The 14278-nt window shown below is 42.7% G+C and overlaps 1 protein-coding gene across 3 annotated transcripts in view; it reads right to left on the bottom strand.

The window, feature by feature from the left end:
* The window catches only part of LOC119545588 (methylthioadenosine phosphorylase), a 64463-nt gene that overhangs the window by 41373 nt on the left and 8812 nt on the right, over positions 1-14278 (bottom strand). For 2 of the 3 annotated variants that reach the window (XR_005219118.1, XM_037851255.1), the window contains exons 2-3: positions 3234-3320; positions 1933-1991 (exon numbers count right to left, since the gene is read on the bottom strand). Coding sequence is in view for 1 of the 3 variants with exons in the window: in XM_037851255.1 (XP_037707183.1) it covers positions 1933-1991; positions 3234-3320 (146 nt within the window). In the remaining 2 variants the exon portion in view is untranslated. Of the gene's footprint in view, positions 1-1932; positions 3136-3233; positions 3321-14278 lie in introns of all 3 variants that reach the window. The other variant, XR_005219117.1, reaches the window with a different exon arrangement.

The raw sequence follows: 14278 nt of genomic DNA, 5'->3' as shown, positions 1-14278 counted from the left end.
TGCTTGAAAAACTAAATACCACTGGCAGTGTTCCACCATGAGAGACAAAGTGCCAAGAGTTAGGTTTAATTGTCTTCAAGCAATTAACCGAGCAACTAAAATCTACTTTGTACAATGACGGTTAACATGTGGACTTTGGGATAAGACTGCCTGGGTTCAAATCCTAGTTCTGCTACTCACTAGCTGTGTGACCTTATGAAAGTCATTCAGCTCTCTGAGCCCCAATTTTTTTTTCTTAAGAATGGAAAATGAAAAAGTACCTGCTTCAAAGAGTTGTTAAGATAAGCTCTCCTTGTTACCATCCCACACTTATATTTTAAAAGGAACTTTAACATCTCTTCTGATCACCAACAGAATTATTTAAAATCTCAAAATAATCTGCACATAATTTCTGACAAACATCAGGGTTTTTACTGAGTTCATATATAACTTCTCAGAAGGTGGGGGTCCACAAGTGCCCAGAAAGTATATCCATCTTTCTGAGGCTGGTCTCTAAAACTCTGACTAGATTTTCAAAAGAAATTCAAAAATCAAAAGTAGTTAAGAACTACTGCGTTAGGAGGTCAAACATTACATAGTCCAACACATTTCAGTTCAGTAGGTAGAACTATAAAATACTCACCACAGGGTCACAGCACCACAACACAACACCCAACACTTCCCACCAATAACCAGCTTTTCCCCTAGAGCCTAAGAAAAAATCATGATCCTCGAGCAATGATCACAGACCAACTAAGAAGGTCACTTGAAATCCATTCCTCTATCTAATACTATTTAGTTTTATGAGATTCATCGAAGCCATTTTATTACAAAAATACAGGTGGCCCCCCTGTTCACACTCTGTAGCCCCCTCCCTCTTGAGTGTGGGGGGAACCAAGACTGGCTTCCAACCAAGAAAACATGGCGAACGCACTGTGGTGTCACTGCCGTGATTAGGCTCTACCTTGCCACCTGCCTCGTGAGCCACCTACAGGTGGCAGGGAACTGTGGGCAGCCTGGAGGAGTGAGGGCCTCAGGGCCACAAACCCAAGGGCTGAACTCAGCCAACTAGCACACGAGCTTGTGCAGTCTTTTGAGACCCTGATCACAGGACCCAGCAAAGCCACAGCCAGAAACTGTGAGATAATAAACGTGTCTTTTTTTAAACAGCTAAATTTGTGGTGATTTGTTATGCACCAATAGAAAACTAATACATATAGTCTGACTAAAATATAACGGTGTGATAAAAAAGTCATTTTATTTATTTATTTAAAATAAAGACTTCATAAGTTTAGAAAACTTTTTTTTTTTTTTTTTCCCAACTTGATTCACACAAAGACTGGGGAAAAGAATTGAAGAGAATGAACTAGACTAAGGATTTTAAAGAAAGAACCACTGGCCAAAGAAAACATAATAGACCAGAGACAGTTAAAAGGCTCACAGAAACTCAGATTTGCAGAATGCAAATCTCCCAGCTGTGATCTCCTACTCTATAAAATGGGGCAGCACTAGCCTTAGTGAGACAATATAAGCAACCCATTGCAGGGACCCTAAACCCACCACCCACAAACATACAACTACCAATATGCAGGGGACATGGATAGTCTTTCATTATCTTGATAATTAGAAGAAAGCTAATTAAAAAAAAAAAAAAAAAAAAAAAGAATGAACAGAAGAAAATATTTCCTTTTGCAGCTAGAACTGAAACCAGACCATCAACTTATTCCAGCCTATTGCACTGAATGGCCCATTCTACTCACTTTCCCTATCTAAGGGAAGTGAAATCCTTGGTCTCTAAAGTCAATATAATCCAAAAACTGTGTTAGAAAGGTGACTAAGATGTTCTGATTCCATCAACAGAAAAAAAAATTCTTACCTGTACCATTATTTCTAGAAATAAGTTGTTTAAATTCTCCTTTAGTGGTAATATTTGGAAAGCTTAAAATATCTTACCTTGCAAGAAGGACACAATCAACATTTTTTATCTTCCCCAAAATTAAGGCATCGGATGGCTGAACATACATAAAGAAAAATAGTTCAAATTCAGTGACCGTAAACATACCTATATATATATACACACACAATTAAACAGCTGTCATATGATTTAATCACCTACAAAAGGATTCACATGAGCTTGGAGTTTGAAGATATATCTTAGAGAAGAAGTAAATGGAGAGTCCCGATTTGAATGACCAACTTAATTAATCATTCACTAAATATTTATTGAGCCCTCTCTGGGCACAGGGATTCAGCAGGACCCCAGAGTTTGCTTTGGGGCCTGGGCAGATACCATTTAGTTAGATCTAAGTGAGCAAGCACCCCAGGGGACTCTGATGGTCAAAAGGGGATGTGCCAAGGCTCTGTGAACAAAGGGAAGAGTGAAAGGCACGAAGGACAGAAGGCCAGTGCCATGGAAGTTGTGTCCTCAGCACTGGAGCTATTTGCCAAGATGGCCATGGAGTGCCCCCATGGAGTGCAGGAAAAGGCCCTTAGAAACGAGGGGCTTGAGAAAGTGGGAGGCCAAGGGGCCCGAATTGTTGGCAGGACTTGGAGGGCACAAGGCCGATCTAAGGACTTAGCTGAAAGGGAGGGTGTGGCTGGCAAGGCCAGATGCAGGGATCTTCTTGGGCAAATTAGATGACCCATAATGTTTGGAAGTTGCCATGTGGAATTAGGAGAAATCCATGTGGCCAAATTCAGTTCCTTGCAGTTGTGAAACATTCTATCCTGGTCCAGGCTGGTGACACAGGAGCGTGGAGAACTAACAACCTCTACCAGAAAACTGGAGGAGTGTTCTATTTCCAGTTCAGTCATGGATTAAACTAAAGCCAACTGTGTTCTTGATTTCTAAGATGACCCTCTTGTGGGCCAGGAATCACTAAGAAAATGCCACTTTGTAATGATTTCCTCCTGAATCATCAGCCTATCCCCTAAATTAGCGTGGTGTGACTAAAAAGGCTAAAATAGAATAAGCTGATTTAATGCAAATATCCCAAGGTACAGTTGCTATGCCTGAAATGAGTGTTGGCTTCTAGCAACATAAACTGAGAAGTCACTTGTGCACGCTCAACAGCCTTGTTCTCACTACAGTAGTCAGGTGATGGAACCCAATGGCAGAACTCCTGGTCCTCCCCATGTGTGGCAAACAGCCTTGGGCTGCCAAGACAAAAGCAGTTTTTATCTTTTTTTAACTTAAATCAAGCCAGCAAGGAGAAACAAAAAAGCTAGCATGTCTCCGCTAATTGGATATTAACCTTGCCAAATGGAGTATCCACATATTTTTCGGTTCTTCCTTCTAAAATTTCTGGATCATCCAGGCCTGTTCCGCCAATTATTCCAACCTAAGGGAGAAAAGGGGGGAGGAAATAAAAGATATTGTATGTGACCATTTTTCATCAGAAACAAAAACATTATTTCAAACAAATTCATTTATTCATACCTAATCTCCATTCCTGCTAAGCCTTTGTTATTTACAAAAACCTGAAAATTGCTATAGAACACTCATTCATTTAACAAACACTCGAGAATCCTCTATATTCCAGAAACAACCAAAGTATGGATCACCTCTCTGGGCCACATCACATCCCTCTCTCGACTGTATCACATTTATTTCTGACTCTTAGAATTACAAATAAGTATACAAAGGTACTTCAACTAGCTGAAGTTAGAAAATCAAACTTAAAAATAAACAGTGGGTATGCAGAAAGCACTTTATAACCAACTTCTCTACCAAATGGGCTATGTAATAATAAATGTTTAGAAGGCTGCCAGAATATCAAGTATTAGATGTATCCATTTGGTAGTCATCTCATTACTCCATCTGCTCGAGAGAAAGAGAGATTTTCTTTCCTATGTCTCTAGAATCACAGAATCACAGAGCTGCAAGGGACCACAGAGAGAGAAGTCTGGAATATCATGAGAAGTTAGCCTCATATACTTATGAAGTCAAATTATCATTCCTAATATAAATATAAATAAGTAGTTCAGTGGTAGTTCTATTTTTTTTTTTAATTCAAGTGTTGAAATGCATTTTTCAGAGATTAGCTCATCAGTTCTTGCCCTCAGGGGCTGGTCTGAGTTAAACCTGGAACTACCCTCTAGGAATTAATAATCTAATATGATGACTAAGAAACAGAAACAAAAACAACTACAAAGATAACTACGTATTTTAAACTGCTAAAACTAAAAACTAAACAACTGAAATCATTAGGAAGGCTTTCTTAGGCTGATAACTTTCTACAAGAGGACAGGTATTTAAACAGGGAAGGAACAGGTCAAAGAGGTGACACTAGAAACTAGCCCTAATGGAAAGTGACCTGAGAATTTTTTTTCCCACTGAAAAACTTGAAACCTAGTGTCACTGGCATAAATCTTCTACTAAATAAAAGCAAGTAACTCCTTGAGAAAAAAAAAAATCTCAGAGTTAAGAATTAACTGAACATCTAAATTAAATACTTTTCAGATCAGGTTACAGAAGTCAATTTATATCAATATGTGGGGGACTGGTTACTTCTTTCGCCCTCAGTTTCCTGAAAAGATTCAACAAGATAAAGAGAAAATAAGGGCAATTTAGTGAGATTTTACTGAAGATTATTTTATCCAATTTAGAACTGTCTTTTATAGACAAATCATCTTCCTCTTATTTCCTCTTCTACTTCTGAAAACAGAAATGGCAACTCTGTCACTTTCCCAGTAATTTGAAAATCAGTGAATGGGTTAATGGATTCTTCCAGCTTTAACACTACAGGACAGATTTTGAATCTATTCTACAGAATAGATTCAAAGGTATACAAAGTTCAAGTGCTTCCAAGGGCAGCTATTTGACATCACAGGCTTTCTGCCACTACGGTATCTCTACTCAGGACACACATGTTTAGAACTTGAAACTTGAGTTCCCACAATTTCCTTAAGAGGCTACACCAGTTTTTGAGGTTGGTGCCACCTTGTGGTACACTGAAGCCACAGCAGGTTGCATATTCATCAACGCACCATTTATCTACAGCCTTGTTACAATTTAATATTACATGCAAAGACCAACCAATATTGAGTTATCAAATCAACAGATGTGCTCACTTAAGGCAGTCCTCTTAAATCATGCCAACTCATAGAATTAAAACAAACAAACAAACAAAAAAACAAAAAAAAAACCCCACCAGCACCAAAATCACTCTTTTCCATGATTCTAGCCCCTCCTCCAGCCTAGCTTCTCTTTTTATCTTTCATTCCACATACATCTGAAGCACTACAGATCATGTGGAGGCTAATATACTGTCCAGTCCACGTACTCACCTGGGACCAAAGAACAGAACTGTTTACTCTGAAATGATTCTCAGGGTAGTTCTGCTTTGCATGAAAACCTTGATGTTCTGACCTATTATCATCTCAACTTGGCTGTTTCTGGATGTTTCCTGGGTTGGGGTATCTTGGATTCTGGATTCCACACTGGACCCTCAGGCTTGTTTGTATCTGACTTTTTTCTGGAATCACACTCTCAGTTTAGGAGACTTAACCCAGCATCACGGCAATGGTTAAAACATGTCATCCAGGGTCGTGCTAAAGTTCAGAGCCGCTGAAACCACCCTCAGCAGTCCCAAACTTCAGTGCACACCACCCTGGCCGCACAATGACCCTGCATGTGGTAGCTGGCAACTCGGCCCTCAGTGAGGAACATACAGTACTGGACAAGAAAGCAGCAGCTGTCACTGCTCGCCAGTAAAGGGCAGGATGGGGTCTCAGGTGTTGGAATGATCTGCAAGCCAGCCTATCCAGTCACCCAACTGGCTCTAGCCACATCTTGCAAGGGAGACAGGACAAGTATCCCTATTTGAGTACTACCACACCAGGGAACTGAACCTCTCATCAATCCTTTTCCTGTAGCAGATGGAGGCCCACAGTGCCAAGATGTGGCCAATGTCGCCACCTGCTGGCGCCAAGGCAAAGCACAATCAGGAAGAAACACCAAAGAACTAAAGACCCAGTTCTGTGCACACTCCTTTGAACCTCTGCATTGAACAGACAACTCAGTATCTGCCTTCATAATAAAGTGAACTGTCTGAGCACTTACATGTCACTGGCACTGTGCTAAGTGCTTCAGTGACTTTACCTCATTTGATCATCACAACCACCTCATGAGAATGGCACTATATTATTATACTCATTTTACAAACAAGGTAAGAGAAGACAAAAAACTTATCCCAGAGCAAATCATTAAGAAGCAAAGCTGGGAAAGGAACCCAAGTCTTTCACTCTTAACCCATATGTTGTGTACCTCCCAATATCCCCTGGAATCCTTTGTAACGTCATACCCTGTTAGGAAAGCTTTATTATCTCCAAGGTCTTATGAAGAAACTGATGCTCAGAGAGGGCAAGCTGTTGACCAAGGATACAGAGGAAATACAGAAAGTGACCCTCGGAGGGGAGAAGGGCTCTTCATCACATCAATGACCTCACCCATATTCAAGAAGCAATGACAAGACCTTGCCAGGCCTCCTGGACCAGGAGTGCCAGTCCTCTCAGTCCATGCAATCACAGACTGCCTAGGAAATGTGTTCCAGGCCTAAGAAGTTCTGGTTCAGCCAGAACTTCTTCATTACACAAGATCAGGTTCTGAAATAGGGGGCCCCTGTTCAACTAAGGTCATTGCCAGGTTTCTGACCACCAAGCTAACCTCTTCAAAAAGAAGAGAGGGTTTGCCCCCGTCTCTGATACTGTGGAAGCATTTTATCCAAATGCTGGCCTACCTGGCCAGAATGGTTACTTCCAGTGACGCCAAAAGGGCCCATGCTAATCCCTATCCTGTGTCTATTTCCCCCGGCCCCATGAGACTGCACCTTGTCAACTGGTTTCAGGAACCCATTTGCCATCACTTTGCGACCCGGACACTTCCCTTCAGGCGCCAGCCCTCCATATGGTTCTCAGAGCACCATAACCCAGAGAAGTTGAGACCAGCTGATGCCAGGGAAATGGACTGCCTCTGAGTGCTTCTAGCTCACCAGGAGGTAAGCAAGCCAGAACTCGAACTGGGGCAGTCCCTGACCCGAACATTTCAGTCCTTTAACTCTGGCTGCCATGAACGAGTTTGGCAATGGCAGCCAACAGATGCCCTTGCACGGCCTCCCAGGGTGTCTGAAGAGAGCAGCACAATCCAGAAGCCCAGCTGTTATGGGGAGAGAGAGCAGCCACATGCTTCAGTCTGGGAGGCCCGTTCAAAGCCTGTAAAAAAGTCCACTGGGAGAGCTGGTGGCTCCACCTCTAACAAGACACCCACCTCCATAAGTTGCCCTTGTAGGTAAAACTATACTTTGCTCAGAGAGGCCATGGCTTTTATGTGATCAGCCTCCCCTTGCATAGTCATGGTACTAGTTTAATGGTAGTTACCCTCTTGAAGATATACTTCAAACCCTGAAATGGCCAACTGTTTTTCTGAGAACTTTCCTCAAAACATACTGTATTCTTTAGAGTGAGGCTATTTAAAAAAAAAAAAAAAAAAAAAAAATCTATCACTGAGCTTTTCTTTTGCTTGTGGGACAACAGCGGGGTCTACTCCAGTGTTCCCCCTGGATCAGCTGGCTGGATACTAGGATCCCCTGAGGAGCTTTTAATACCAATGTGCAGGCCCCACACTTCAGAGGTGGTTCCTCAAGAGGTTCTAAAGTGCAGCCAGAACCGAGCACCACTGCTTGAGGGCCTAAACCACATATTTCAAAAACATGGACTAAGCTGAGTGTGACAGGCTAGACAATGGCTTCCCCAAAATATCTGTGATGGTTAGGTTCATGTGTCAACTTGGCCAGGTGACGGTGTCTAGGTATCTGGTCAAGCAAGCACTGGCCTAACGATTACTGCAAGGACATTTGTGGCTGGTTAATAAACCAGGAGGCTGGTTTAGTAAATCATCAGTCAGCTGACTGCACCTGTGACTGATTACATCAACAAAGGGTTTGTCTTTAGCAATCAGATAATTCAATCAGCTGGATTTTATCCAATCAGCTGAAGACTTTTAAGGGAGAAAGAGAGAGGAAGTTCACTTCTTTGGCTAGCCAGTGAAGTATTTCCTGAGGAGTTCATTGAACATCTTCACTGGAATTGCCAGTTTGCTACTTGCCTTACAGAATTTAGACCTCGTACATACCTATAGTTGCGTGAGCCACTTTCATAAAATCTTATACTTACAGATATCTCCTGTTAGTTCTGTTTCTCTAGAGAATCCTGACTAATACAACTTGGTACTGGGAGTGAGTCTTGAGGAACAGAATCTTAAAATGGGCTTTTACAGTTGGTTTTCTGCTCTGATTAGATTCTAAGGTACTAATGACTTCTTTTCCAATGATCAAGATGGCACTGACAGTTCATGGCATGAGTTGGCAAAGGAGATACGCAAAATAGCACCATTTATTCTCCTAATCATACTCTTGTACGAAGCAAGGGTCTGGGTGACATTTTTTTTGACACCCTAACATAGCTTTATAGAGTTAAGAGGTATAATGATGTTGGCTAGTTGCTCTTAGATATGCTGGATAGTTATAAGAGAAAACGGACGAGCTATAGGCTTCAAATTTGAAACTTAAAACACCGACAGATTTAATGGTTTCTATGTGTGCCTTGAGAGAAAATCTTATTTCCTGTGGCCACAGACTTGAGACTTCTGAAAACCAGACCCAGAGACTCACAGTGTGAGTGGCAGATTTACAACATAAAATCTCAACCTTACAAGGTGTCTGCTGTTAAAGTCATTGACTGGAGAAGAATGGGATCCTGAAACTTGGGATGGGGACATATGGATTGATAATAATGGCAATGAGGACACTGAACGCTGGATTCTGCTGAGTCTTTGCTAGATGTACCTATCTGTAGTAGTCTACCCTGAGGAAACAGCCCCTCCTCCCCGCCCCCAGTCTTCCTTGAGGAGACAGCTACCCAACATCCACCTAAAGAGATTAACCCTTCCGTGCCTGCTAAACCTGTAATCACCTCCCCTGAGGAAGCAGCCCTCACTCCTCTGTCTAGAGATTAATCCTGTTTCACGCCTAAGGTAACTGGCTTGCGGGATAGCTCTAATTCTTTTCATGACCTACTCCCACCCCCACTCTTCTCTTCAAGACTTGTAACTAGACTAAAGTCCCAACAGACCCTGAAGGGTGAGGTACAAAGTATGACCCATAAGGAAGTATGCTATACTCCAAAAGAACTGCATGAATTTTCCAATTTATATAGACAGAAATCATGGGAGTATGTGTGGGAATGGATATTAAAGGTGTGGAATAATGGTGGAAGGAATATAAAGTTGAATCAGGCTGAATTTATTGATATGGGCCCACTAAGCAGAGATTTTGCATTCAATGGTATAGCTCAAGGGGTTAGAAAGGGCGTTAACAGTTTGGGTAGTTGACTGAAATATGGATCAAAAGGTGGCCAACATTACCGGAGGTCGATATCCCAGAAATGTCCTGGTATAATGTAGAGGGGATTCAAAGGCTTAAGAGAGATTGGAAGGTTACAGTGGATTTATCCTGGAAGACCTGCTCATACAACCCTGGAATGTCCAGAGGACATACCTTTTACCAGGACTGTGAGGAATAAATTTGCGAGACTAGTTCTGTCATCCCTGAAGAGCTCTGTAGTCGCCCTCCTCTGCAGGTCCGATACTACTGTGAGAACTGCTCTCACTGAGTTGGAATCCTTAAACACAATGCGGATAATCGGATCCCGAATTGGCAGAAGCCACACGGCAGCAGTTAATCGCTGAAGACAAGGTGGCATGGCTTCCATAATGGAAAACAGGCTCAAAGCAGGCTCAAAATAATCTGACTCACAGAGTCAGATTTTCTAGTTTTACTAGTAGATCATGGAGTACCTAGAAGTAGAACAGATGGGCAGTCTACTAAATTGTTTGATCTGTATAAGCAGAAGAATTCTACGTCAAGTAAACAAGTCTAACTTGAATTACAAAAAACAGAGAGTCACGGCCCCTTAATCAAGTCCCAGACTTGAGACAGTTTATAGACCCAGAGCCCCTGGAATGCAGGGAAGGCTAGGTACCCTTGGGGAAGGACCCCGTTACACTGCCCCAAATTTATACTACTAATCTTCTTCCCAGCCTTCCCCAAGGGGTCCTATGGCTTTTTACCAGGGTAACTGTGCACTGGGGAAAAGGAAATGATCAGATACTTTGGGGATTATCAGAAACTGGCTGAGAAGTGACATTAATTCCAGGAGACCCAAAACGTCACTCTGGTCTACCAGTCAGAGTAGGGACTTAAGGAGGTCAGGTGGTCGATGGAGTTTTAGCTCAGGTCTGTCTCACAGTGGGTCCATGGACCCAGTCTGTGGTTATTTCCCCAGTTCCAGAATGCATAATTGGAACAGACATACTCAGCAACTGGCAGAATCCCCACATTGATTCCAAGTCATGGAGTGAGGGCTATTATGGAAGGAAAGGCTAAGTGGAAGCCACCAGAACTCCCCTGACTAGAAGTAAATAAGACGCAATACTGGATTCCTAAGAGGACTGAAGAGATTAATTCCACTCTTAAGTACGTGAAGGATGCAGAGATGGTGATTCCCACCACACCCACATTCAACTCTCCTATTTGGCCTGTGCAGGAAACAGATGGGTCTTGGGAGATGACAGCGGATTATCATAAGCTTAACCAAGTGGTGATTCCCACTGCAGCTACTGTTTCAGATGTGGTATCATTGCTTGAGCAAATTAACACATCCCCTGGTACTTGGTATGCAGCTATTGATCTGGCAAATGCTTTTTTCTCAACAGCTGTTAGTAAAGACCACCAGAAACAGTTTGCATTCAGCTGGCAAGGCCAGCAGTATACCTTCACTCTCCTACCTCAGGGGTACGTCAACTCTCCAACTAATATTGTCCGTAGGGATCTTGATCATTTCTCCCTCCCACAAGACATCACACTGGTCCATTATATTGAAGATATCATGTTGATCGGACCCAGTGAGCAAGAAGTAGCAACTACTCTAGATTTGTTGGTAAAGCATTTGTGTGTCAGAGGAAGGGAGATAAATCCAACAAAAATACAGGGGCCTTCCACCCCAGTAAAATTTCTAGGTGTCCCGTGGTGTGGGGCATGTTGAGATATCCCTTCTATGCTACGACCAAAAAAGAGGCACAATACTTAGTTGGCCTCTGGATTTTGGAGACAAAAATATTCATTTGAGTGTCCTACTCTGGCCCACTTACTGAGTGACCAGAAAAGCTTCTAGTTTTGAGTGGGGACCGGAACAAGATGGGCTCTATGACAGGTCCAGGCTGCTTGCAAGCTGCTCTGCCACTTGGATCATATGATCCAGCTGATCCAATGGTGCTGGAAGTGTCAGTGGGAAAGAGAGATGTTGTTTGGAGCCCTTGACAGGCTCCTATAGGAGAATTACAACGCAGGCCCTTAGGATTTTGGAGTAAAGCCTCACCATCCTCTGCAGATAACTACTCTCATTTTGAGAAACGGCTTTTGGCCTGCTACTGGGGCTCAGTAGAGATAGAATGCTTAACCATGGGCCACCAAGTTACCATGAGACCTGAGTTACCTATCACGAGCTGGGTATTGTCCGACCCGCCAAACCATAAAGTTGGGCATTGCACAGCAGCACTCCATCATAAAATGGAAATCATATATATGAGCTTGAGCTTGAGCAGGTCCTAAAGGAACAAGTTACACGAGGCAGCAGCCCAGCTGCCCATGGTCCCCACTCCTGCCACATTACCTTCTTTCCCAGCCCACAGCTATGGCCTCCTGGGGAATTGACTGAGGAAGAGAAGACTCAGGCCTGGTTTACAGATGGTTCTGACGATACGCAGGTACCACCGAAAGTGGAGAGCTGCAGCACTGCAGCCCCTTTTCTGGGATGTCCCTGAGGGACAGTGGTGAAGGGAAATCCTCCCAGTGGGCAGAACTTCAAGCAATGCACCTGGTTTTGCATTTTGCTTGGAAGGAGAACTGGCCAGAGGTACATTTGTATACTGATTCATGGGCTTTGTTAATGATTTGGCTGGATGATCAGGGACTTGGAAGGAACAAGATTAGAAAATTGGTGACAAAGAATTCTGGGGAAGAGGTATGTGGATAGACCTTTCTGAGTGGGTAAAAACATGAAGATATTTGTGTCCCATGTGAACACTCACCAGAGGGCAACCTCAGCAGAGGAAGATTTTAATAAGTGGATAAAATGACCCATTCGGTGGATACCAGTTAGCTCTTTCCCCAGCCACTCCTGTATTGCCCAATGGGCGCATGAACAAAGTGGTCATGGTGGTAGAAATGGAGGTTATGCAGGGGCTCAGCAACATGGACTTCCACTCACCAAGGCCGACCTGGCCACAGCCACTGCTGAATGCCCAATCTGCCAGCAGCAGAGACCCACACTCAGTCCTTGATATGGCACCATTCCCAGAGGTGATCAGCCTGTCACCTGGTGGCAGGTAGATTACATTAGACCACTTCCATCATGGAAGGGGCAACAATTTGTTCTCACTGGAATAGACAGATACACTGGATATGGGTTTGCCATCCCTGTACACAATGCTTCTGCCAAAACTATGATCTGTGGACTTACGGAATGCCTTATCTACCATCATGGCATTCCACACAGCATTGCTTCTGACCAAGGAACCCACTTCACAGCAAATGATGTGAGGGAATGGGCACATGCTCATGGAATTCTCTGGTCTTACCATGTTCCCCATCATCCAGAGCCTGCTGGGTTGATAGAACGGTAGAATGGCCTTTTGAAGACTCAATTATGGCGCCAAGTAGATGGCAATACCTTGCAGGGCTGGGGCAGTGTTCTCTAGGAGGCTGTGTATCCTAGGAATCAGAGTCTACTCTATGGTGCTGTTTTTCCCATAACCAGGATTCACAGGTCCAGGAATCAAGGGATGGAAACAGGAGTGGCACCACTCACTATCACTCCTACCGACCCATTAGAAAATTTTTGCTTCCTGTCCCCGCAACCTTAAGCTCTGCTGGTCTACAAGTTTTAGTTCCAAAAGGAGAAGTGCTCCCACCAGGAGACACAATAATTCCATTGACCTGGAAGTTAAGACTGCCACCTGGCCACTTTGGGCTTCTCATGCCTTTTAATCAATAAGCAAGGAAGGGGATTACTGTACTGGCTGGGGTGACTGATCCTGACTATCAAGGGGAAATAGTATTGCAACTACACAGTGGAGGTAAAGAAGAGTTTTCCTGGAATACAGGAGATCCCCTGGGGCATCTCTTAGTACATCCATGCCCTGTGATTCAAGTCAATGGAAAACTGCAACAACCCAATCCAGGCAGGACTACCAATGGCCCAGAAACTTTTGAAATGAAGGTCTGGGTCACCCCACCAGGCAAAGAACCATGGCCAGCTGAAGTGCTTGCTGAGGGTAAAGGGAACATGGAATGGGTAGTGGAAGAAGGTCGTGATAAATATGATCTATGACCACATGATCAGTTACAGAAATGAGGACTATGATGGCATGAATATTTCCTCTTTGTTTTAAGTATGTTTGTATTTGTCCGTAAAGCAAATATCTTCATTTTCATCTCAATTTTAACCCCTTATCATATGACATAAGCGGTATTGTTCATTTCACAGTATTTAAGTTAGAGGAAATCAAGTTTAAGAGTTAATGCTAAATGTTCAGCAGGGTTGATCATATGGATCCAGAAAAAGACAGCATAATACTATGTAATGGTAGCACAATATTGTAAGTACATGAAACAAAGATGTCTGTGAAAGCTGAAAGAGGTGGGATGGGGAATGCATGACACCAGAGGTAAAGATAGATGATGAAGACTGGACTTTGTAACTTGGCAAAAACTGGAATGGCCAATGACTGTTGCTAAATGTATAAATATAAAAATGTTCTCACATGTGGGAGAACAAATGAATGTCAACCATGCAGAGTGGTGAAAAAGGGATGGTATTTGGGAAAAAACATAATCAAAGCAAACTGAAGACTACTGTCAACAGTAACATTCCAATATGCTTCCATTAAATGTAACAAAGGCAATATACCAAAGTTAAATATGTATGAGAGAGGGATATAGGGGAGGGATATGGGATTCTTGGTAGTGGTGTTTTCTGTCCTTACTATTATATTGTATTGTATGACATTTTTATTTTTATCTTTTTTATTATTCACCAAAAAAACACTTTTTCATAATAATCAATATGTTCAAGTACTGACTGTGGTGATAAATGTACAACTATGTGATGATGCCATGAACAACTGATTGTACACTGATGGTTGTACGTTATGTGAATATATCTCTATAAGATTGTAGGAAAA

This window comes from Choloepus didactylus, chromosome 10 (assembly GCF_015220235.1).
Source record: "Choloepus didactylus isolate mChoDid1 chromosome 10, mChoDid1.pri, whole genome shotgun sequence".
In the NCBI taxonomy this organism is placed as follows: Eukaryota; Metazoa; Chordata; class Mammalia; order Pilosa; family Megalonychidae; genus Choloepus; species Choloepus didactylus.
The sequence above is the reverse complement of the archived record's forward strand: the minus strand, read 5'-3'. Positions and strand labels throughout refer to the sequence as shown.